Source organism: Enhydra lutris, unplaced genomic scaffold, assembly GCF_002288905.1.
Source record: "Enhydra lutris kenyoni isolate GAN:26980312 unplaced genomic scaffold, ASM228890v2 scaffoldscaffold53, whole genome shotgun sequence".
NCBI classification, from domain to species: Eukaryota; Metazoa; Chordata; class Mammalia; order Carnivora; family Mustelidae; genus Enhydra; species Enhydra lutris.
In genome coordinates this window covers 7,314,561-7,341,058 of record NW_019154137.1, presented here as the reverse complement: position 1 = coordinate 7,341,058, position 26,498 = coordinate 7,314,561, and the positions used below count along the sequence as shown (strand labels likewise).

Genomic DNA, 26,498 nt, shown 5'->3' with positions numbered 1-26,498 from the left:
TGGACATGGCCACTGAGAGAATCACTGTGAGCCAGTCATTCAGGCATGTGTCAGTTCTGCTGGGCAAGAACACGTATGGTCTAAAGATATTCAGGTAGGGATAGGTACTTGGAAACATTAGGCTGAAATGGAAAATACAAGAACAATTGTGATAGTAACAGGTACAGAGAGGCAGTTCTGAACCAGCTGAAAGACTTAGTTATTCTCTGTTGCCTATAGAATACATTCGAAAATACTTATCTTTTTAGTTGAGATCCTTCACAATCTGCCTTTCCAGTATTATCTTCCTTTTCACCCTGTATGTGAATTAATTCTCTGATCCGGCCAGAGTAGTGGGTCTACTGAGCAAAGAACCCTATGCTGAAGTTACCCTCAGTCAATTTCTCTCTGTGTACTTATGCTGCTGTCATTACTGAGAATGCTTTCTTTTTCAAGATTTTATTTATTTGACAGAGAGAGAGACACAATAAGAGAGGGAACACAAGCAGGGGGAGTGGGAGAGGGAGAAGCAGGCTTCCCGCCAAGCAGGGAGCCTGATGTGGGGCTCAGTCCCAGGACCCTGGGATCATGACCTGAGCCAAAGGCAGATGCTTAATGATTGAGCCACCCAGGTGCCCTGAGAATGCTTTCCCAATACACTCCTTTATTCACCAAATATATAGTGATGCTTCTATGTTTTAAAAAGGTGTTCCCGATACTGGCTAGTATGATCAAGAGAGACATGGTCCCTGCCTTTAAGGAATTTACATTCTGATAGTGTTGGACAATCATTACATAACTATATAAATAATCTTAAAATTAAAATTATAAGTGCTATGGAGGAAAAAAAAAAGACCTAATGTCATCTCTAGGGCCAAGGATTGAGCTAAAATCAGAAAGATAAGAAGGAATTAGCCAAGTAAAGATATGGGAGGGGGCAGTAAGGAAAGGGAGGGAACCATGTGTACAAATGTCATGAGGTGAAAAGGAGGATAAGATATTTGAAATACTAGAAGAAGTACAGCATTGCTGGAGCAAGAGAATAAGAGGCCAGAGTAAGAGGAGATAAGGAACCAGATCATCTATGGCTTTGTTTGGCATATTAAGGATTTTGGTATTTTTCCTAAATGTAGCTGGGAAATATTAAAAGGGTGTGATGTGATTAGTTTTATCACACCTTTGATGGCTATGCAGAGACTGAATTAGAGGGGGATGGGATTAGAAATAAAGAGACCACTTTGGTTATTGCAGTCATCTAGGCTAGATATTATTGCAAGTGGAAAAGGAAAGAATGAGATAGATTCAAAGTGTAATTTTGAGTTAAAAATGGCAGGATTTAGTGTGTTGGATATGGGCAGGTGAATCCTAGGTTTTTGGCTTTGTGCAAACTAGTGGATGGTTGTTGCATTCACTGAAAGGTCATGCCAAGAGGAGGATCAGATTTGGAGACAGTGATAATCATCTTAGTGTTGGACCTTTTCATTGTATTTGAGGTGCCTTTCAAACATCCAAGTTAGATGGCAGATGAACAGTTGGGTATTAAAATCTGAATCACAGTATAAGAGTCTAAACTCTTCCCTCTGCTCATTCAAACACTACCTATTAAATCCTAGCTTAATCTACTACTGCCATGAGATGTCACTGAGTTAGTTTTCCCATTCTGAGCTTCCCTTCCTAGTGCTTGTTGCCTAGACTACTCCTTAGGCTCCAGTTATATACTGTGCCATGTGTATGTAAATCTGTCTTGTTTCCATAATCAGAAAAAAAATTTTTTAAGTAGGCTCCACATCCAGTGTGGAACCCAATGCAGGGCTTGAACTCATGACCCTGAGATCAAGACCTGAGCTGAGATCAAGAGTAGGACACTTAACCAACTGAGCCACCCAGGCACCCCAGAAATCTAGCTTTTTGAAATTTGAGACCATGTTAGATTAGGCTATCCCTCACTAACATCACCAGTTATACATAGAGTTAGAGTTCATTTTACTTGGAACAGAGTGAATGCATATCCTTTCTGCTACTAAGCAGTAGATAGAAACAAAAGGTGTTAAATACAGATGACCGGGATTTGAATTTTGACTTCACTAGAAATGGTGGCCATAGTCAAGTGGCTTAACTGCTTCAGGGTCACAATTTCCTTAGTAGTTGATTTAGAATATTAATCCCTGCCTCCAAGAATTATTGTGAGGATTAAATGCAAAATTGTTAGGATTAAATGCATAATTGTTAGGATTAAATGCATAATGTATGAGAAGTATATAGCATAGTTTATGGCACATAGTAAGCACTAGATATGTACTAATAGTTGTTGTTGTTATTGTTATCATTATTGTTGTTGTTGTTGTTGTTGTTATTATAGGTCTCAGAAGCTACCAAAATTTACTGACATCCAGTGGCTAGGGAAAGATGACAAATTAGTGAAAACAAAAGCACATGCCTGCTCTTCCATGCTTTTTTCTAAAATAGGATTTCTTGTCATTCTCTAGTTCGCAGATCAGACATCAATTTGTCTCCTTTATCTCTGGCTGAACTTTGGCCCCTAGTTTTAGAGACATTCTAGTGGAGTCAGTTTGTTTCTTATGTTTTACGAAGCATAAATTAAGGTGTGGCTGAAAATCACAATGTAGGCGTTGTGTGCACATGTGGATATATTACATACATAAGTACCTGTTTAATCATTTTTATTAAGAAGATCCATTTCTGATGATGTGTGCCATGTATTGGTCACTGTGTTGCTGACAAGTAAGAAGAAATCATTCATTTGCAAGGAGAGAAGCATATTAACTCTTAAAACTAGTAAGGGGTACTTTTAGCAAATTACTTCGCCTGGTTGCTTTAATTGTGCCCTTGTCACCCTACACGAATGTATCTGAACACTAAGTAGCTTTCTGTCACCTTGCTAAGAGAACTAGGTTATTTCTTTTTTAACATGAATAGCCTTGGGAGAGAGTGTGGACTTTTTTCTTTATTTGTATTAAAGAAATATTTATTTGTGGAATCACATTGGGAAGTATATGGTAGATGTAAGTTGCTACTTCCACTTATAAAAATCCAGAATATCTTTTAAATGACTGGTAGCAGTAAGAAAAAAATTTACAATAAATGTTCTTCCAACTTTAATCCTCGCATACTTTGCCTATGAGTCCGATTTTATACTTAAATTATTCTACTAATTCTTATTGTTAAGGGCTTTTTTTATTGAAATGTGGCTTTGGAATCTAGTGGTATTTTTAATCTACTGGTAGACAATATGTATTTCAGTTTCATATGTGAATAATTAGAATTCAAAATGGCCTTTCCAGTTAGTTTTCTTTTCATACCTCTCCTAAGGCCAATTTGAATTTTATGTAGGTTAAGAAATAAAACTGATTTCCTAGATGAATGAAAGTTATCTTTCTATAATTTTAGCCTAATGCTAAAATTAAATTGTTCACAAATGGACTGTTTTAAATAACCCTGCCCAGACTTGAAATTCTTATGGCAAATATTATTTGGCATTTATATAGGATACCCTATTCAGAATGGGCTTTTATTTATTGATTATATATCATGAAGTGGAACAGTGATATGCTTATAATTTTATAGATTAAATTGTGGAGTAATTCAATTTTTCTTTTCCTCCCTCCTAGCAAGACCAAATCATTGAAGACTGCCTTCCTCCTTTCTCCCCTACCCTCAAGATTATTTTCAGCTCCCAAGTATTTAGCCAGAAATCTTCTGGGAAGCAAAGTGAATGCATATATAAGGGCTAAATGCAGCATATTTGAGCATAGCTTCCCAGGGTCCTCAACTTCCCTAGTAGAGGATGCACAGGGGACATCATTTTCACATAGTAAATTGCACTTGTTACAAGAAACTAAATTCCTGGGTGTTACTGCTTTCATATACTCAAGGTTTAACAGAGGCTCTGGCAGGACCCTGAATTAATACCCAAATAAAATACATAGATAATAATGCACAAATTAATATGCAGATAAAAATCTGTGTGATTCTGATGCCAAGTTTAATCTGACCTCCGTTATTACAGATTTATTCCAGCTAGAATATGAGCTTCATTGATGGCGAGGGTCTTTGTTTGGTTCATTGTGTTTTCTCTGGTATTTGGAACACTGCCTGCCACATTATATGGCTCATAAATATTTGCCCAACAATTAATTTCTTTATATTCTGGATTAAAACTCAGAGCTCTGGAATTTTCAGGCTGCTTTGTAGATTTCTGAAAAATTCTTAAAACTTGGTTGTGTATAGATGAATGATTCTGGAGTCCTTACGTATAGAAACAGTAAGCCGCATGGGATATAATTTGAAACAAGTAAGTTCCAGTTCCTTAGCATGGCATGTAAGGCCCTTTGTAAACTGGCTCCTCTACCCACATACCTGTAGTATAGGCACAGGGAATTATTTGCTATTCTTTGAATTCACCATTTCCTTGCATGTATCTTTGTCTTTTAACACAGAGATTCTCTCTGCCAGAAATGCTTTTACCACCTTTTTAAGATGGTGAAAGGCATGTTTACCACCAGAGGCATATTCATTCTTTAAGATGTAGTGCAAAGTATCATCTGTTCTCTGAAGCCATTCTCATCTTTCAGGCTGGATGAGTCCTCACTTCCCTTAGAATCCGTAGTCCTCTGTGTACAAATTTGTCCTGGCACTTACCTCCTGGTTTTGTCGTCATTTCAATGTGTGCAGTAGATTGTCAGTCCTTCCAAGGCAGAGAAAAGTCTTTTTTTCCCCCTTTTTCTCATCTGCCTGGATCCTACCATAGTGCCTACTGCACAGGAGGTGCTTAACAAGTGCTAACTGAGTCACTTCTAAACTGCGTGTGTGAAAAGTAAGGGTGTAAGTGTTCTGTTTAAAATGATACTGTACAGTGCCTGGGTGGCTCAATCGGTTGAGCATCTGCCTTTGGCTGGTGTCATGATCCCAGGGTCCCAGGATTAAGTCCTGCCTTGGTCTCCCTGCTCAGCGGGGAGTCTGCTTCTCCCTCTGCCCCTCCCCTCACGCTGCTTTCATGCTATCTCTTACTCTTTCTCTCTCAAATAAATAAAATCTTAAAAAAATGATACTACTATGTAATTTTGTGTGGGTTTAGAAAGAGTAAGTATACTAAACCCAGCTTAGATTTATCAGATTTGCTAGCACAGTGCTGCCCTTTGAGGCAATTGGCTGAAAAAAGGAACATTTGAACAAAAAAGGGGAATTAAAAAATGGTGGGAGGGTTCTAGATAAGGAAGTGAAAGTATGGAGATTAAAATACTGGATGCTGGATATGGAGTGGGAGAGGTTAAAGGACAAGTAAACGGACAGAAGGAACTGAGTTACCTTAGGATCCTGTCTAGATGTTTTTTCAAGAGTGTATGAGTGTGTGAGCTGTCACTCATTTGCTTAATGACTGAATGAAAAAAGTTAAATTTATCCTGTAAAATTTAAACGGGTTATGTATTATAAATGGCTCCCTGAGGTCTTCATAAGCCTCTTGAAACTTAACAAATCTTGCTGTGTCCCCCCTGAAAAATTAAGGAGCCATAAAGTTGAACCCTCTTTGGATTTGGTTGCGTGAACTTCCCCTAGACCTGCTGTGAAGGAACACTTGGGAACGTTGCTGGGTGCCCGGGTGAAGCCATTGTTCCGGAGCAGGAATCAGGTGGCAGCTTTCATTCACCTGCCTTCTGAAGTACATTCTGTAAATAAACACGTGGTGGAAAAAAAAAAAAAGAATCCTGTCTAGGACAAACCTTGGAACTAGTGAAAGCCAGCAACTGTGTCCAAAGTGAATGTCCGGCCAAACAGACGTTTTGTCAATGTAACATCACATCTCTGCTTGGCTGTTTTTTTGGAGTGCTTTGTCCCCTGAGATGATGATTTGGGGATTGAGTGGAGACAACTGTTCAGTCATTGTGTAGACTTGAATTGTATGTTAGTAATGTCCTTGAACAATCCTCATAGATTATTTGACCTGCAAATCTTTCTAAAAGCTATAAAATGAGCATGATTGCATTCATGTTTATAAATTGTCCATTGTTTCTTAAGTGCCTGAAATGTTCATTTACTTATTCGGGTTAAATGTTCTGAGCAACATGAATAAGGAATTGGGCCATATAAGTTTCCAATTCAAAAGCATTAATGTTATTGTTGCTGTTTATATTTGTTTTCTAGCTTTAAGAGGTTTTGAAAAACGCATTTTGTGGAACTTGCCTGCAGTATTAGCACTAAATGATAGCTAAAGAGAAGCATGCTTTTATCTAATTTCATACCTCCTTGATAAATTTAAAATAAAGATAACTCCTCCTCAACATTTAATCAGAAACTGTAGGATATTTTCAACTCGAAGGCTTTCTCTGAACGCTGTGATACATGTAAAATTCTTTGTGTATATCACAGATTTAGGCTTAGTCTATTTAGCCTGAGATGATAACACTACCTTGCAAACAGGAAATGCCCCCAATTTTGATCTGATTGTCTCCGATGGCGGGGTGATAATGTGCTGAAGTAATATTCCAACACACAAGTCCCAATGAATAATACTCATCTCATCTTTGTTAATGTTGTTAAATAATTTCAAAACTCTCCTTAAGGCAGCTGCTGTGAGCTAGGGAGCTAAACACAGGAGAGGCCAACGTTTTCTTTTATTTGTCTGCCTGTAGACACAGATGTTGTTTGTGTTGTCTAGAAACACAGAATATGCTCTAAAATATCACTGTTATTTTCAGTTAATCAAAGTGACATGATGCTGGTGAAGTGAATCCATAAGAATTAGTACCAAGTGGATAATACTTCAAAAGGAGGTATAAAAATACATTAAGTCATACAAGAACTAATGAGCTAATAGATGTACAGCTTAAGGGTCTCTTTTTTTATACTGTCAGTGACAAAGGAAATGCCCATTGTCTCCCAGCTGCCATATCCCTCAAAGTATTTTGGCGGCTGGCTGTGAAAATCCAGATGGAAACAGCAGCAAGCTGAATGAGACCTGGGAGGCAAGAAGCAGGAAGTTCTTTCACCAGCCACACACACATTGCACAAATGAGAACTAGGCTGTTAATTTGAATGTGCTACTTATTACTTCATAATGCTGTCTAAGGTGATTAGGATTCTGTTAAAATTGTTCTGAGTTCACTTTGCCAATTGGTATCTGTGTGGCCTTTGGACAGTTTACTTAATCTTTCTTGGAGGCTTAGTAGCTTTTTTAAAAAAATATATATAAATAGAGCATGGAGCACTGGGTGTGGTGCAAAAACAATGAATACTGTTACGCTGAAAAGAAATAAAAAATTAAATATATATATATATATATATATATATATAGAGAGAGAGAGAGAGAGAGAGAGAGAGATAATAATAACCTTTCTTGGGGGCACCTCGGTGGCACAGTCAGTTAAGTGACCGACTCTTAGATTTGGCTCAGAGACATGTGATTGAGCCTTACGTTGGGCTCCACACTCAGCATGGAGCCTGCTTAGAATCTCTCTCTCCCTCTACCTTTGCCTGCCCCCATCCCCCTTGCTCTCTCTCTCTCTTTCTCTCAAATAAATAAATTTTTTAAAAAAATCTTCAAAAAATAATAGCCTTTCTCACAAGGCATACTGTGAGGATTAAATCAAATAATGTATGTTTTGGGGTCTGGTCAATAGAAGATGCTAAATTCGTGTTTGGATGTACTTTCTTTCTTTCTTTTTTAATGTGTAAAACTGCATATTCCTTGGTAGCTTGACCTCCATTAACTTGTGCTCTAGCACTGGACAATGTGTGCTTTGAAATTAGAACTAGTAGTCCAAGTGGCTTAGTTTAAAACCTTGTACTTTGTCAGGTTATGAGTGAATTTCCAGGTAACCAAGGTAGATTAATTTCCTAATTTCCACAGTAAATAGAGAATGACCTTACTTTCTAAATATAAGTTTGTACTGGCAGGACTATAATGTAATCACACTCTCAAAAATAATTCTATCATTTCAGATCAACTATACTTCAGAATAAGGTCAACAATGGCCCAGATTACTAGAGTGTTTGACTACAATGCCGCTGTCTCTATATAATAACCCATGCAGCCATTGACTATATAATATATGTATATACATGCTACTAAAGAGCTTTTGCAGAAATTAGTGGTAAACAATGGGAATATCACTAACCTCTCATTGTTGAGAAGTAGATTTTGAGAGTTGTTTAAAGAGTAGGGCTGCATTTGCACTAAATTAACCAGATCCTCTCATCTTAGTCTTTGAAACAGATGACATGCATTTGGTCAGAATGATTAGCCAGGATCATGAGAGAAATCTGTAGCTATAGAATAAAACAAAAGCAGGTAGCTTGCTAGATGGGAATGGCAAATGTGTGTCACAGGTATGTAGACTACCTGCTTTATCATGGTACTTTATTGCTCAGCCCAGATTGGCCCAGAAATCCTTCATGCCACGTTAGGATCAAACCTAATTTGTTGATCATGTGTATATCAGTTTATAATGAGCATTTTGGAATTTCATTGTCTAGAATTGAAGCCCTTGTGATTCCACTGGAGTGAAGACAAAATGGCAGACAAGTCAAGAGAAACTCATCTATCACTTCCCTCATTCGTGGCAGTTTCTGAGCACAGATTGATTTTTTAGTGTTATCAATCATGTTACTTTGTTCCATTGTTTCCAGTGTTCAACTGGGACATTTAAATTAAGCAGAAAATATTCTTATTTCCTACTCCCATTTTCTGAAAACTTGCTTATCAAGGTATAATATACAATAAATTGCCTATTTGTAGTGGGCAATTTGGCAAATTTTGATAAATATATAGACCTATGAAAATATCAAGACAGTCATTATAGTGAACATATTTATCGCCTCCGAAAAGTTTCCTCTTGCCCCTTTATAATGCTTTTCTCTTTGCCACTACCTATCCACCCCACTCCCAGGCACCCATTGATCTGCTTTCTGTCATTAAGATTAGTTTGCATTTTACATAAATGGCTGACGTACCATGGCTCAAGTTACAATTTTTCCATTTATGATGGTGTGAATGCAATATGCATTTAGTAGAAATGGTACTTGGAATTTTGAATTTTGATCTTTTCCTAGGCTACTGATACAGGCTAAGAAACTCTCTCATGATGCTGAGCCAGAGCTCCCAGGCAGTCGTGCAATTACCAAGGTCAACAACTAGTACACTGACAACCCATACAACCATTCTGCTTTTCACTTTTAGTACAGTACTTAAAAAATTACATGAGATATTCAACACTTTATTATAAAATAGACTTTGTTTTAGATGATTTCGCCCAACTGTAGGCTCCTGTAAGTGTTCTAAGAACACTGAAGGTGCGCTAGGCTAAGTAAGCTATGATGGTCACTCAGTTAGGTATATTACATGCATTTTTTACTTCCAGTATTTTCAACTCACAGTGGGTTTATCAGAATGTGCTCAATGCCCATGAATCGTTAGATACTTTTTCACTCCAGCTGTTGGGAACAGGAACTATTTCCAGCCCTGTTTTAGACTCAAAGTTGTTTCCTTTAATCCTTTTAGGTGGTTTGTTGTTCAATCTCAGGTGATTTTCTTCCATGCTTGTGCCAGTCAGGACTCCAGTGACTAATGGAGGTTTGGAGTGGGGGAGCTCTGCAGGTCTCTGGAGTTCTCTTTCTATGTAGCTCTCTCTGGTTTGGCACTTCTGTACTGCAAATTCTAGCTGTCTTGGCTTTCTCAGACAACCAGGTCCATCTCCTTAACTTAGAGAGGCTGCTGGGATCCACCTATGTTCTTCCTCCCTGTGCTGAGCCCTGGAAAATCTTCGCAGACAGTAAACTGAGGCAATCATAGGGCTCATCTCATGCATTTCCTCTATCTCACGAATCACTGTCCTTTGTTGCCCAATGACTAAAACACGTTCGTTTCTTATATTTTATCTGGGTTTTGTTGTTATTGTTTCAGGTAGGAGAATAAATTTGGTCCCTGTCATTCTATCTTGACTGGAAATCAAGAATTTAATATTTTAATGTTTTAAATTGTCTAGAATTTAGTGTTTTCCCATAAATAGAATTCACATTCAGAAGTCCCTGATGTGTGTCCTAAGAGTTCTTTCCACAACCTTTGCTCATTTGGAGAGTTTCTTTTATATTCCTGAAAAAAACATTTCATGAAAACGGTCTTTCCGAGGAGCCACCTACTCATACTCTAGGACACTCTCCAGATTTGTTAAAATAGTAATTTCTATCTGGTAAATGGGATGAAACTGATGGATGAGAAGGATGAAAGATGTTTCCAGTCAAGCTAGCTGAAAGATTGTCTTTACCCAGGCTTTTACACTGGTTCTAAGAAGCTTCCCAATTCTATACCCTGGGGTATATTTCGAAGAATTTTAATAGGGAGTCATTTCCCAATTCATTAAACCAAACACTATAGTGAGGGCAGCTTCCTTTGTGATACTATTTCAGTCAGAAGACAATAGAGAGAACGTGTTCTCCATTACTCTGATACTGCTATAAATTGTTTTTCCTGATTCCACAGCCAGTGGGCTGCTGTCTCTCTCTTCTTGGCAAATCTGTGGAACATCTATCATTTGAAATGCATAGCTGATTAACCAAAATAGCAATTTTTCAATTTGCAATAGTAGGCATTGTTTTATGGTAAGCAAAACTATCTCATATGCATTGGAATTATATTCACAAATTTAATCCTTTCAAGAGTGCTTCGCTATTAACTACTGACTTTAAAACTTTGGTATTTAATGATCAGTCCTTGACTAGAATTATTCTAGGGCCTGAGGGGATGACAAAACTACATTATATTTATGTAGTCTTTAATAAATCATACAACGCTTTGTGGAAATTATCTCATTTGATTTTGAGAGATACCAATAAGTTTAGAAAACACTGTAGGAAGTCTGGAGGTCTGATTTAGTAGGTAATACAGATGATACACACATAGACAAAAAAGAAATATACAGTCAGGTATAAAAATATATAGTAAAGATTAGAAATGCTGTGGATGAGGGGAGGATTATTGAAAGAAGGGAGGAGAAAGTTGGAGAATTCTTTGTGAAGGTACCAACACAGGCTGGATATTAGGAATAAGAATAGTGAAAAACCAGAGAGTGGGGAGGTATTGCAGGAAGCCGGCACAGTATGTCCAGAGATACACAGGCAAAGGAGAATGGGGCATCTTTGAAAGATGGTAAGAAGAACCCCCTAAAAGAGCAGAATGTAGTTTATTCAGTAGTTTTTGTTGTTGTTGTTTTGTTGTTGTTTTTAATAAACAGTGACTCCAGTGCACAATTCTATCTTGGTATCTTTACTCATTCATCACAAAATAAATGCTTACAGATTAGTGTAGAATGTTACAGAAGTCACACTGTTTGCTTTTCTAAGTATGGTTTGAAGCATTCACAAGTGTTTTTTGTGGTCACTTAACACTTTAGCTCACCCGTCTCGCTTCTGTAAGTGGACTTGTGCCACAGATTAATGCCATTTAAAATTCACATGCACACACACATTAAACAAACAGCTTCACATGCTTCGACATAATGAAAATGCAAAAGTATACCTGGAAGACCACAGTGGTCAATAAGAATTCAGGACTCGAAGTGTTATGAACAGTCAGAAAATTGGACCAACAAAGGTAAGAAATGAGAAATTTTTAGGGCCATTGAGCACCATGCATTTTCAGTGTTCAGTAGCCCTGAAAATTTCTCATTTAGGCCAGGAAGTTTCTGTCTCATTCGAAATGTTGAAATAAAGGGAACATGCACAGGCTCTCATTGATCTAAATTTCTGTTGAAGTGCAGGACCTCCCACCATCTTTTCTAGTCCCTGATTATTTTTCCAGACTCTTGTTATGAAGGCTATAGAGCAAGCCTCACATTTTTCACTGTGGTGGGAACTGCTGTGTGTTAGTGTCAGAGCGAGTTCGCCCATCTTCTGTGAGCACACTCTTAACTGCGTCCTGCACCGACGTGAATACTAGTTCAAGGAAATAGAAGTTGCTTCTTTCCATAGTAAATGTCCTTCCTTCTTAGCTTGCTGAAGGTTGTTCTCCTAGCTCTCTATGATTGAAGTCCCATTTGATTCCTTCCAGGTTCCTACCTCAACTCCCTTCCTTTTGACTTTCTGTTACAATTCTGTATCCTTCTTTGGTTTGAGCCATTTTGACAGATTTGCAACTCAGTGTACTCCCAAGAGCGTCCTTTTTGGCATTAACATGGTCTGTTAACTATTTTCTGGGTTGACTCCAGTTAGCCAATATTGGCCACAAAGCATGAACATTTCTACTTCAGGCTTTTAACTCTGCCCAGATTTTTTTTTTTTCTGTGCTTGTCACTATACTGACAGATGGAGAAATCTTGAAAATTAAATAGGGCATAATTGGTAGATCCTGAGTACCCAGATAATGGGTACATTTGAAACCATGAGTGGGGAGATTAGGCTTAGGAAGCTTTGTTGTTTTCTTTAAGTCCTCTGATAACCACAGGCCCCAGATGTACATGTGGGAGCACTCTGTCTCTCACTGCTGTGCCCCAGAAAAGACTGATAAGCCCTCAGCAGAAAAATAAAGGTCATGTCTGGGTGGTGTGCCTTTATTACTTTGTTGTTATTTGGACCTTTAACAAAGCTCTCTGTGGAACTTGCCAAAGGACATGACGTGGTCCTGTTAACTCACTCTGCTCAGTGCCTCGTACAGTACTGTGCATTCGATACAGCTTTTTCTTGAAGTAAGAGAAGAGGAAATTAAATTGGGCTAATTTTCTAAGACTAAGAGGAATCAGAGAAGTCTATTTTGTTTTGTTTCCTTGACTTGAAATTGAGTGGGTGTTCAGTGGAGCTGTGTTTAAGTAAACTCACATGAACTTGTTTGTTTGACAATTTGATAGCATTTTATATTCAACCCACTACACTGAGAAATACAAAATGGTACCCAACAGTGAAAATTATTTGTGTTCTTTCTGGTGTTGCTCACTTCTTTCCCTCCTTCCCCCCTTTCCTTTCTTCCTTCCTTCCTTCCTTCCTTTCCTTCCTTCCCTTCTTCCTCTCTTGCTTAAGATTGTAATAACTCATTATATTTTTCCCTAGAGCTGGTAATGAATTATTAGTGGGTCAGTGATACTTTTTAATTGTGTGACTTTTTATTCATCATGCTATAGAGTACAGTTTGATAGCCATGTTTATAAACTGACAATTTTATGTTTGATGAATAATTATTTATTCAGTTGATTTTATTATATTATTTACTTTACATACTCTATCACTACTCTTGCAATTCACAATGAATACCTAAGCTGTATCAATACTTTAATATTGCAAGTCTTATAATCATGACACAAGATCTTATATAGCTATCATGTGTGATTATCCTTCACAATAGAACTGTGAATAGCACCTTGATTTACAAAACCACTAATTCTTTCCCCATTTGTAAATATTAACCATTCCACATTTTGCAATAACAGGGCAAGCTGTAATTACAGAATTTTAGAACAAGGGAGTTACCTAGAGATCAATGTCCAGGTAGACCTGAATATTTTACAAGTGGGGAAACTGAGGCCCCAAGATATTGAGTGACTTATCCAAAAACAGCATGGCTAATTAGAAACACCTGCTTTTGCATGTAGTCCATAAGGCTTCTTATGAGTCACAGTAATTAAAGCTAATAATTTTATTCCCCTCCCTCTTCCTTACTTTGGAAATGGACTACACTCTTCAGAAGTTATATCACAAATTATTCATGTCATGTGTAAGATCAATCATGCTTTTTGGCCTCCAATTATCTATTTGGAGTGTGATGCCATAAAGCTCCCTTTTCAGAGGAATTTTGGATGGGTGGAATTTTAAGGAAAATAAAATCTTGAGCTTATTGAACTCAAAATGGCATTTCTAGAAAAATGCTGATATAGATAACTATGACTTTCCCTTTCAAGTTTTGATAAATGGCTTCTCCAGGCTGAACATCTGAAGATCAATCCCTAGATTCAGAGAGAAAATTCCATAGTTCATTTTACTGGGCACTTTATAGCATTTAAAAAATATATTAATTTATTAGCATTAATAGTGGCCTAAAGTGATCCTTTGTGCCAGATCTACTCAACTTAGTCTCATAATCCCCAGCTACAGAATGTTCCCTTAGATGCTGAAAGTTCACTAATAATCAGGGTCATTCTTTGTTTCCCTCCTACAATTAGCTTTCAGCTGTTTATGTTCCTAGGGAAAAAAGTGCTCCCTAGAGAATCACAGAGAAGTCATGCATCAGTTAGCCCTGATTGCTTGTTGACTTAGATAGAAAGCAAGACAGCATTTTGACTACCATTTTATTCATGTTACATGTACTTTCTTCCACAAGGAGGAAAAGAGTAGGGCCTGCTTCTAAGTCAAGACCTGTGGCTCCACCTATGAAAATTGACTGAGTCTCTGGTCTCCTCACTGTCCAATTTCCTGGTAGTATAAAATCCACTAAAAGAATTTTATAGAGGTATAATTCAAGTACAATAAACTACACACACTTAAAGTGTACAACTGATAAACTTTGGCATGTATACACATGTGAAACTATTGTCACAATCAAGACAGCAGACATATTTCCTTGTGCACCTTTGTCCTATACTTATCCCTCACTCTCTCCCCCAGGAAACTGCTGATCTATTCTTTGTCATTATAGATGGGTTTGCATTTTCTAGAATTTTGTTTAAATGGAAGCATACATGTAGACATGCTGTTGATCTTCTTTCCCATAACATAATTATTTTGAGGTCCATGTATCTTGCCATGTATCAGTAGTTCATTCATTGTTAGGACTGAGTAGTATTCCATGCATCCTGTGTGTATAGCTCTACCACAGGTAGTTTATCCTTTCAGCTCTTCGTGGATACTTGGGTTGTGTCTTTTTTAAAAAGTTACTATGAATAAACCTTATGAACAACCTTGTATATAATTTTGTTTGGACAAAAGTTTTCATTTCTTTAGGATAGGTATCCAGGAATACGTTGATCTCCTGTTAAGGATTGCTTTACCTTTTTAGGAAATGGGCAAATTGTTTTCCAAAGTGGTTGTACCATTTTACTTTCTCACTAGCAGTGTATATGGTTGCTCCACATCCTTGTCAACACTTGGTGTGGTCAGAAGTTTTTTTAGCCATTATGGTTAGGACTGTAATGATATCTCACTGCAGTTTTAGATGACTAATGATGTGGAGCATCTTTTCAGTTGCTTATTTGGTTGTTTGCATACCTTTTTTGTGAGGCATTTTTTCAAATCTTTTACCCCTTTAAAAATTGGATTTCAACTGTATTGATTTGCTCATATTTTGCCTCTTACAAGACTGCAAAATAAGTTTTCATTATAATAAAATTTAAATACATATTTGTGAAGCCCCAAGTACTTCATTCACTTGGCAACATCTGTATCTGTTTATTCTTGAATTATAATTTCTTATGATACCAGTCTATCTTTTTAAATCTTAGATATCCTAAGAGTGTACTGTCATTTCTCTTATGGTTAGGTTTGGTAAGAGTACACCTATAATAAATCCAATTGAACTTCATCTTCTCTAGGGAATATACAGTATTTTAGGTAACAAGGTTATATGTGCAAGGCTAAAAACAACCACTTAAGGTGCATTGTAAGTGCTTTATAGAAAATGCATCCTATGGGAATTTTGAACACCACCGAGACTTTTGTGTATTTAAGGAAATAATTCACAGTGGTAACGTTGATTTTAAAAAAGGGAAGTGTTCAAATCCTTTACTGGAAGTAAGGGAAACTTTTTCTTTTCTTTCTCTCCTTTTATTTTTGTTTGAACATTAAAAAAACAACTGATAAGCTTACTTGGATTGTTACTTTTTCTAATTATGTATCAACAAGGGAAGTGTATTTTTATCAGTTTGTATTTAATTACAGAATTTGTAGTTTAATCTTTGTGTTCAGATCAGACTATTGTTCCAATGGAAATCTTACGTGATTTTTTTTTATCATATTACACCACATTTCCTTAAAAGGGAACAAATCCATGTTCAGATTTCTTTTTGAATGGGAAATAAATCTCTTTAAGACAAAGAGGCATTCTTCTTACATTTGCCAGTGATCTTTATTTTTTAACCATATCTAGTATTTTATTATATAAAATGTCAAATTGGCTGTGTATTTTTATTTGCTCATCCTTTTCCAGTGAATGTCTTTACCATGACTCAGATGCTCATATTGTAATCTTTGGAAAATAACATCTCAGTGTCATTGTATGAGTGAAAATAAATGCAAGGCTGTGCTTTTGAAAGTAAATTTCCTAATTAGTGCCCTGAATCCAGGGGAAATAAATGGGGACACTTCATAGCAATTCAATTCAAGCGCTTTCTTTCTTGTGTCTCCAAATAGAATTACAGCTGGTTGCTGCAGAATCTTTGGTAATGCCCCAGTAAGGTTGTTCTCTCACTTTGTCCCTTTTCCTGGCTCCCACTGACTTCAGGAAATATCCAGGGATGGAGTTTTCAAGGTGTGGTCCCTGGACCAGGAGCATAGGCCTTACCTGGGAACTTGTTAGAAATGCAGATTCCCCAGTCTTCCTCCAGACCTTCTGAATCAGAAACTGAAACTGGAGGGCAGGCACAGTAATCTGTATTTTAAGAAGCCTTCCAGGTGATTCTGAAACATGCTGAAGTTTGGGAAGCATTGGTCTAGGGGAGTGAATGCAGGCCTGTATAAAATTCCTTTCCTGCAGCTTTAAGCTGACAGGTTCATGGTTAGGTTGCTGTAGCAACAATTGCACAGTAGGATTGGATAATGAAACATTGTGAAATTAAGAGGCGTGAATATTAACTGATCACAATATTCTAGATCACTAAGATTTATATTGGGCAAAATGGATTTTTGCTTTTAGCCCTATGTCATGGAGAAGCACAGTTTCCTGAGGTTATATGTTTGACAGGTAGAAAACACGTCTATTTTTAATTACTGCTTTGGAATTTAGACAAATTTCTGTGGAAAAACAGAATTACTCTTAGAAACATGCAGCACAGAAATCCTAAGTAATGAGCTTAACAGTGACTTATAACCCTGAGAAAATTAATTTATAATTGAATTATCCTAATACTTTATAGTAGCCTTCTCTGCCCACAATATCTGTTTCATAGAGCACAGTGCTGAACACCTAATGGCTATTAAATAAGCATTAAGATTTGATTTGTTAAATCCTTTTTTGGCAATTATATGTCACATAAACAGCTATTTTTAAAACATATTCATATTCTGCACTCTTCTATCTAGTGTATGGTCTGTCTATATAAATTCTAACACTTTCTGTAGTCAAAGGATTGAATTCATTTTAGGGTTTGCATTTTATTGATATGTGCTAAGGATTAGATGCACTCAGTTAAGCTTCTTCCCAGCCAAATGACATACCCTGTCTCTGATGTCAGTCTGAGAAAATCCTATATAGTGTACAACATCCCCGGATTACCTTATCTAAGTATTACATGGACATTTCAGATGATATATCTTGGCATGTGGTCATTTTTCATTAACTTATTAGGGGCTGTTAAAGCATTTTTCCCCCTTTCTGACACCTTGCCATAATTGAATGCAAAATTGACTGTAAGACTGAATGCCTGATATACATGCAGTAAGTGGATGGGGTTTCACCAGTGTCTAGCGGACACCGTGCCCAGATGGGTATTTTAGGAAAAAGGGATCTGTTGCTACCTGCCATGGGCAATAGACAAATGATACCTATACTTTGGACCTTATTTTCCTCAATGGTAAAAAGAGGGGATTCATTACATCATCTGTAATATCCTAAGCATTATATGGATCTAAGACTTGGAGGGAAAGGGTGGGGGGAATCCAAACTGTGAAGCTCTGCTAAGGTGTAATATACAATTGAATATTTTTTATGTATTTGTTAAAATAAATGAATGAAATGAATGAATGAAACAGAATCATTAGCCTCAGGTAGGCCTCAAACTCCTTTGGAGACTATGGAGAATAATGATATTAAACACTCATAGTTTCAGGTGGTTAAGCTAATGTGTTTTGGGAAACATACTTTAGAGAAGTATGTTTAAATATGTAACATTTTTCCCCAGATTTTTCACATTGAATTATTTATTCTTAACCCTAATGTGTATGAAATACTTAGGAAAGCCAATAATTTTATTATTTTAAGCATAGGTGTGCTCTACAGATCATATATATTCTTCCTAGAAGAGAAATATCGTTTAAAGGACAGCTTTCTACACTTTATACTCGTCTGCATTCACTTATTTCATTACATTTTGTGCAACCTAAAATTGTAGCTATAAAGCTATTTTGGGCATGCTTTTTCCAGAGCCTTGTAAGAATCAACAGGAGCATAATTTTAAGCTACAGAAGTGCAAAATAAGCACAGAATCCTAGCTACCATAAATAAAAAGGCCAGAATTCTAAGTTTGCAAAAACACGTAATTACTAGCGGGGGGGGGGGGCGGGAGCAGGGCGTAAGGATAAAAAGTAGAATTTTATCGGATCTTTCTTCCTATTTCTAAACTTTTCCTGTGAACTTCGTTTCTTCTCAGAGATGGAATTCTGTGAAACTCCTCACACTCTGTGTTCTGGATACCAGACAGACATGCATAGTGTTCCTCGGCATGGGTACCAGCTAGAGATGGGCTCTGATGTGGACACGGAGACCGAAGGTGCGGCCTCACCTGATCATGCTCTGAGAATGTGGATACGGGGGATGAAATCAGAGCATAGTTCCTGTTTGTCCAGCCGGGCCAACTCTGCACTGTCCTTGACTGATACAGACCATGAAAGGAAGTCGGATGGGGAGAATGGTAATAGAACTATCTATACTGTTTAAGTAAAACCCAGAGAAAATGCAGTTTTTAGCCTTTGATTTGTTTTTCTTCCCTCTGTCTGCTTATCTTTCATGTAATGTACAGCATAGAAATGCAGGTTAGTGGGTTCCCATGGACAAGTTATGTACCCAAGAATCTGGAAAATAGACACACTTATTTGTAACAATAGATAAAATGCTTTTTATTTCTGGTGATCCCCCAAAGGAAATAATCTCATGTCATCATTGATACTATGCATGTCGTATTTATTACTCACCTTTTATTTTCATCTTTATTTTCCGGTGCATTACTAGTGGTATTTATTACAGAAAGTATTCATTTCATGTATTTTGGCTTTATATCAACATATAAACAATGAGATGAATGACTGTATACCAAGCTTGTTCTGTATGTGCTTTCTGTTTTAATTCAGATTAACCTGTCAAATGTACAGACAGTTTCAAATTAACCAGGTTAGACTGAAACAATTAAAAAAAAACCCAAAAGGTAAATTAACTGCAGCCATTTGCCAGACACTAAGTAATAATACCAATATCATTAAATTACTATTATATATTCTTTTTTTAGAACTTTTAGAAACAGAAAAATTTTGTCTTTTTGAATTGGTGGGAAGAGGTTAATTTATTTTACTTCTGTCCCTACTGAAGAACAAAATCCTTTCATAAAAAGCACATTAATGCTTATTAAACACATTAGTCTGGGCTCTTCATTCTGTTTGTATAAACTTCATAGGTCCCATTACTGTGACCACAGGTCTCCTCTGTTAGCAGTGGCTAATTAGTGTTTTCTCAGGTGACAGAGAGGTAGCCAGCCACCCTATACCTACAGCTTTTTCTATTCTGTCCTCCTCTGCCTTGTTCAGCCCATAGGGGACCCTGGCCACAATGATATAATCCCACTAGTTAGAATATAATTTCTTTCATGATAGACCATAACATTTTGGAATATCACCAAGTATGCTTGGAGTCTTCATTTTTTTTTAGTTTATTTTCATGTACGTGTGTATGTATGTATTGCTGGCTTTGGCCAAGAGTGTAGGAGGTGAATTATGGAAATGAGAAGGGAACATAGGTGATCTATGTATGCATAGTCATATAAGTGAAAGAGCATTAAGATGGAAGTAATGAGACCTTAGATTGGTCTCTAAAGTTTTCTGGGCTTCAGCTGTGAAAAAGGAAAAAAATGACCAAATTTATGTAAAAAGGGTGTTAGATGATCTACATCACTGAGACTTCTTGTTGTACCTCATGTTGATCTTGACATACGAAGTTATATAGCAGTTCACTGCATTAAAACATTAAAATGAAAGAAGTTTCTCCATGGATTTCCACCATTCTTCCACTTCCATAAGACTCTAGGTGTATGGGGTTTCTTTTGAGGTAATGGAGTAATTCACCAATATATTGGTGATGGTTGCAGAACTCTGTGAAAATACTAAATACTACTGAATTATACATTTTAAGAAGGTGAACATTATGATATGTGAATCATATTTCATCGAATCTGTTATTTAAAAAATACTACCAGATGAAGGGTAGGGATTAAAGATTGAGGAATCCCAGATACATTGGATAAGGATTAATTCTTAAAATGTTTACTATTACAGGTTTTAAATTCTCTCCTGTTTGTTGCGACATGGAGGCTCAAGCTGGGTCTACTCAAGGTAAGTGTATCCAAATATTTCCACTGATTATTTTTACCTCACCCCATTCCTGACACCCACCCCACAAAGTGGAACTCTGCCCCCCGACAAACAACACACAGGGCTGGTTATTTAACCTGTCAAAGATTAGTTCATTGGCTGTTTATCGGTTTGCATTTCTCTGGAAAACTTCATGTGTGTGTGTTGGTAGTGAAGAAGAGGTGAGGCAAGAGCTCTGGACAAGGACAAGATAAGATCTAAGCTGAGGAAACATTGATTTAGCATGGAGGTGTAGATCTTAAATCAAGATGAATTGCATTTGGCCTTATGATTTCCTACGTTATCTATGATTTTTTGCATGGCTGTAGTCATTAATTTAATTCAGATATTGTCGTAGCTTTACAACACCTAGCAAATGGCTTTGGTCTTTTCTTCAGATGCTCTGGCTTGGGTTTAGAATCCTGCTATATCCGGGTCATCAATTATAAATAACACCTTCAATGAAAAAAATGTTGTTCATTCTTCCCTGTAAACCTCTGTTTATATTGTATCATTTTTTCAGTGAGGAGTATTGGTGTCCTTTTTACTTTTGTCTTCATTGCGCTCATTAGGTTTTGCCTATTTTCCCGAGGCATGAAAGAAAGCAATATTTATAAATGATTTTGATGCAAATCAAACTTTTGAGGGGGAGGGGGAATCCTCATATCTGACCACAAGGCAATGACTCAAAATTGGAAGGTGGCAGGGGGAAAGGGATCAAAGAAAGATATATCAGAATGAGCTTTATTAAAATGCACATTCTCCTCCCCTCCCCCCCACCATGAGAACTGATGACTGGAGTGAGCCTCTATACTGTATCACTGTGTCTTATTCATTGGATGTATTAGAGACTTTCAAGAATGAAACTATTCAGTTTCATTTGACCCTCAGTCTAATCAACCATCTGTCTACCTTGGCCGTGTAATACTATTTACTGAGACAGAGCTGGAAGACACAGGAGTAAAGGACATGCATCCTTTATTTTCCTTGTAGGTTTATTTTCCTTATGGTTTATTTTAGGAACTGGATAGGATATCACAAAATTGGGATGGTCTGCTAAGGAAAACCAATGACTGAGTCTGCTAAAAACTCATCTTCACTGCAAGACTCTATTGGCCCAATAGGTACCTCCAAGAATGATTTCAACTTTTGAGAGGTAGTAGAGCATAGTAATTATAAGTTTGGACTGTGGAGCCAGGGGACCTAGGTTTGAATCCCAGCTGTGTAACGCTGGGAAAGTTCTATAAAGTTTCTGTGCCCGAATTTCATCACCTGTAAAATAAGGATAATATTAATGTCTACCATGAGGGTTTTGTGATGATTGAATAAACTAATGTATATAAAGATTTAGAATAATATTTGTAACATGTAAGTACAATTTGAATGTTCACTATTATTATTGATCAAAACAACACAATTTCCAAACAACACTTTGTATCTTTATCTCATATGATCTTCTGATCACTCTGCAAAATAGATTCTCTTGTTATATTATATGTGAGTCAAGGAAGCAAAGAAATGGCTATTTAGAAAATAATCAGTTGCACTTAACTAGCTGGTTTCTGAATTGCAACTGATTATTTTCCAAATAGCCATTTCTTTCCTTCCTTGACTCACATATAATGTGAACTTAAACGACTTTTTCCTTCTTGGTGAGAGTTCTATACGTCTTACTCTGACTCCTACTACTAATTTTCAATAAAGAGTATACAATTTAGAATCTTAATTTATGATCTATAGTATGATTTCACCAATTTGATTCTATAAACTTTCAATCGGTTATAACCAGGTGTGAGTGGTCTTCAACATTTCCCTAGGTTCTCACAGAGGAGGTTTGAGTTAAGATGAAAATATGAATGTTTTTTCTAAAAGCATATTAATTTGAAGAAATAGTTATTTTCAATGAATGGAACTTGATGTTTGTGTGCAAATGTTGCTATTCATTTCCCATTGATCTCATCCATTCATGGAAGGAGGCCTAGCAGGGCATCTTTTTCATTAATCTGACTTTGTATATACTATATTTGAAAAGAGTAAAATGGCATAAATTTTTAAGTTTTATGTATTTTACTGTCTCAGACTCCATGCCACCCCATCCGTGTGCCTCAGTTAGTGTCAGTGACTCTTTCTTTCACTTCTGTCCTCCTATACATTCTGATTTGGGGATTATTGATGAAGCAGTGGCCAAAATATCATAGACCAGCTTAGGACAACTTAAGCCTCACTCCTATAAATGTGGGAGAAAAGTGAAGATTGGGTGAAATTGTTAATTTGGGTGAGTTATTCAACTGACACAGATTCTGAGACACGATTTCAAGGATGCTTTCAATTCTGTCCATCCTAGATTATGACTTGGATATCCTACTCATATTTCAAAATCACGTCTATAAGGACTTGTTTCTTTCATTTCATTAATTGGTTAAGCCTTTCAAAATGTTTATTTTTTCTCATTTTCGCAAACTCTATTTGGTTACCCTTAATTGAATTTAAGTCTCCGACATACTATAACCTTTGAGGGATTAAAATAAATAGCCATCCATTTTAACACTGATACTCTTGGACTGAGCTGCCTGAAGCAAAGGGGAGGGGAAGGAGAACATAGGGTAGCAGAAGGGAATCCAAATTTCTCAGCTTTCATAGGGTGATAGGAACACTAATGGAGTTTGTTTCCATTCCCTCTGATAGTCAATTGTCTATTAATGCTTAATGGTCTGTTTAGGAAAAATGCAGATTTACTCAAGTTAGCTTCATCCTGAGGCCTGTGAGCAGGACACTTTGCTATCAACCATACTTCTTTATTCATTTTTACCCCTTCACCATTCCCATTTTACCGTACTACCAACATTGCCCTGAGGAAAAAAATAAAACTGAGAGGCAATATATTTTTGTAGCTCTTCTTTGATCTTACAAGGATAGAAATGCTGGTGGGTCAAACCTCTGGTCCTCTAAAACACAGCTCTGCCTCTGACAGGTGATCCAGTGGGCATTTCTTAGAAGGATTCTGCAGTCCTACTTGAGCATCAACCTCAGCAACTAGGGTACCTCTCATAATTACATTTGACAATACCTCAGACTGGAGGAATAAACGATATGGGCAGCTAAATTTGGGTAATCAATTTCCAAGAATGTGTTTTTCACATATGGCCTAAATGAAACAGTTGGATTATAAAAAGTGAAAATGAAATTGCGTATCAAGAAGCTAAATGGAGAGAAACAAAGAAAAAGCATTTTAAACCTGTAACTAATAAAGTATACAGATGGTCCCCAATTTACAATGGTTCGACTTACATGCTTTTGACTTTATGGTGTGAGAAAGTAATACTCATTCAGTATTAATTTTACTTTGAATTTGAATTTTGATCTTTGCCTGGAGTAGTGATATGAGGTACAATCCTCTCGTGATGCTAGGCAGTGGCAATCACAGCCCCCAGTCAGCCACTTGATCACAAAGGTAAACAACCAATACACTTACACACATTCTGCACTGGTACACCCGTTCTGGGTTTTGTTGTTGTTGTTTTGTTTTGTTTTACTTTCAGTACAGTAGTCAACAAATTATGTGAGTTATTCAACACTGTATTATAAAATAGGCTTTCTTTGAGATGATTCTGCCCAACGGTAGGCTGATGTGAGTGTTCTGAGCAAGTTTAAGGTAGGCTAAGCTATGGTGCTCAGTAAGTTAGCTGTATTATGTGCATTTTCGATTTACAATATTTTCAACTTATGATGGGTTTATCAGGCCATAACCCCATGTAAGTCAAAGATGATTTGTAAATCATGAAGAAATTTATAGCTATATTCTTGTTTATAATGATATTCCTATGCAAGCCATATTTATTGAGCACCTACTCACTGCTAAGCTCTGTACTGGAGACTGGGGATATGGTAAAAGGTGAATAGTATAGAATCCCCAATCTCAAAGAACATACAGTCTAGTGTGAGGGATTGAGGCCCTGTTAGTTAGGATTATTCATTATCATTTATTACTGTTAATGCAGGGAACAGAAACCAACTTGACATAGCTTGAAGAAAAAACCACATTTATCTAAAAGAGCATGAGAATGCTTCATGGCACCAGGGCAAGAGTGACTAGACAGCAGAAAGGAATTAGATCAGAAGACTTGCCTGGACTTTGCCTCTTGCTTCTGAATCCAGTTCCTTCCTTCCTGCCTCTGCAGGTTGATTTCCTCTAAATCTCCATTTTCAAGACACACCTAAAACTGCACACAATCCCTCAGTTTATGTATCTTCTGTTCAGGAGAGAAGTTGAAATTAACCTGATAATTTTCAGTGGCATTTCTTTTTTAAAAAAATTTTTAAAAAAAGATTTTATTTATTTATTTGACAAAGAGAGAAAGATCAGAAGTAGGCAGAGAGGCAGGAAGAAAGAGAGATAGAGAGAGAGGGGGAAGCAGGCTCCTTGCTGAGCAGAAAGCCTGATGCAGGGCTTGATCCCAGAGCCCTGAGATCATGACCTGAGCTGAGGGCAGAGGCTTAACCCACTGAGCCACCCAGGTGCCCTTCAGTGCCATTTCTAAATTCCAAGGAAGCAGGATAATTTTCCCAGCTTGAGTCAGATATCTGCCACAGGACCCATCAGCTATACCCAGGGAGTGAGGTCAGTAATACAAATGTTGCTTTGTGGGAACCCACCCATTGGGTTCTTAGAGCAATTCTCAATGCAGGACAGTCAGAGTCAAGTGGGCACATATACCCAAATGGGTCTATTAGAGAGGAGAAGGAGCTAATTTTAATATAATCCAATCAATACTGTGATAAAGATAGGTGCAGTTTGCTGTGAGAATGCAAGTGATCTCAAACCATTTATCATAGTAAAAATGGTTATATTAATGCAATCTAAATAAATTTTGCTCTCTATAGAGTATGTGGTTAAGAACATGGTCTATAGGGGCGCCTGGGTGGCTCAGTGGGTTAAAGCCTGTGCCTTCGGCTCAGGTCATGATCCCAGGGTTCTGGGATCGAGCCCCGCATCGGGCTCTCTGCTCAGCAGGGAGCCGGCTTCCTCTCCCTCTGTCTGCCTCTCTGCCTCCTTGTGATCTCTGTCTGTCAGATAAAAGAATAAAATCTTTAAAAAAAAAAGAACATGGTCTATAGTATAAGGTAGACCTAGGTTTGTACTCTGGTTCAGCCATTTACCTGCTGTGTGTCCTTGAACAGATACCTAAAGCTCTCCAAGCCTCAGTTTCTTTGTCAAGTGGAGACATTACCTTTGCAGGTTTTTTTGTGAGGATTAAGTGAGAAAATGAATATACTGCTCTTCACAATGTATCTGACATATGTTAAACACGCAGTCAGTGTTAGTGGTGGTTTTCTATCACTCAGCAAGAATTTATTATGTGCATAATCTGGGGTAGGTGCCTCCAGGTGAAGGCTTTCTTGGCAAGGATTAACCAGACCTGCCAAGTGACTTCTGAAGTATCTAGTGTCCCAGGAAACTCTAGCCTAGGAGGGTCTGGCCTACTTTCTGCTCATTTCCATCTGGGTAAAATGCCATGCACTTGTTTTACCTTCAATAATACATCATTTCAGTAGCCAACAATCTTGCTCTGCCAAGTATAGAAGACTGTGAGAAGAAATTCAATGAAGTACTTCAGACGTGGCTGAAGGATCACTTGTACCATTGTTTTCCTGTTGTCGTTGTAGTAGCCCCTTAAGGTAGAACTGGGATTTCAACTACCCAGAAGCCCTGTTGATTTCCATGATTGTTGGGCAGCTGAGCTCCCTATATGCTGCTCAGGAACTTTACAGGTAAGGGATTATCTGATATAATCCCATAATAGCCAAAAAAAAATCCATTAATACTGCTCCCTGTTGTTTCTGTACTGCATATCACAGAAACCTGGTAATATACCATGTGCTACCAATAAACACCATGCCATCATAGCCATGCATATGGTGTTCTCAGACCCTAAACTGCTTCATCAGAACGGCAGGAGTTGTGAAAAAATAGGAAAAAATAGCCAGCCTAACACCTGGGTTTCTTGAATGACATGCAATAGTTATACCCAAATGAGGAGTCA

General features: G+C 37.3%; 1 protein-coding gene across 3 annotated transcripts in view; it reads left to right on the top strand.

Moving 5' to 3' along the window:
• LOC111157267 (teneurin transmembrane protein 1) overlaps nucleotides 1-26,498 on the top strand; it is a 550,623-nt gene that overhangs the window by 51,774 nt on the left and 472,351 nt on the right. For all 3 annotated transcript variants that reach the window (XM_022518549.1, XM_022518550.1, XM_022518548.1), the window contains exons 2-3: nucleotides 18,492-18,752; nucleotides 20,383-20,439. In XM_022518549.1, coding sequence (XP_022374257.1) covers nucleotides 18,492-18,752; nucleotides 20,383-20,439 — 318 coding nt within the window. The remainder of the gene's footprint in view (nucleotides 1-18,491; nucleotides 18,753-20,382; nucleotides 20,440-26,498) is intronic.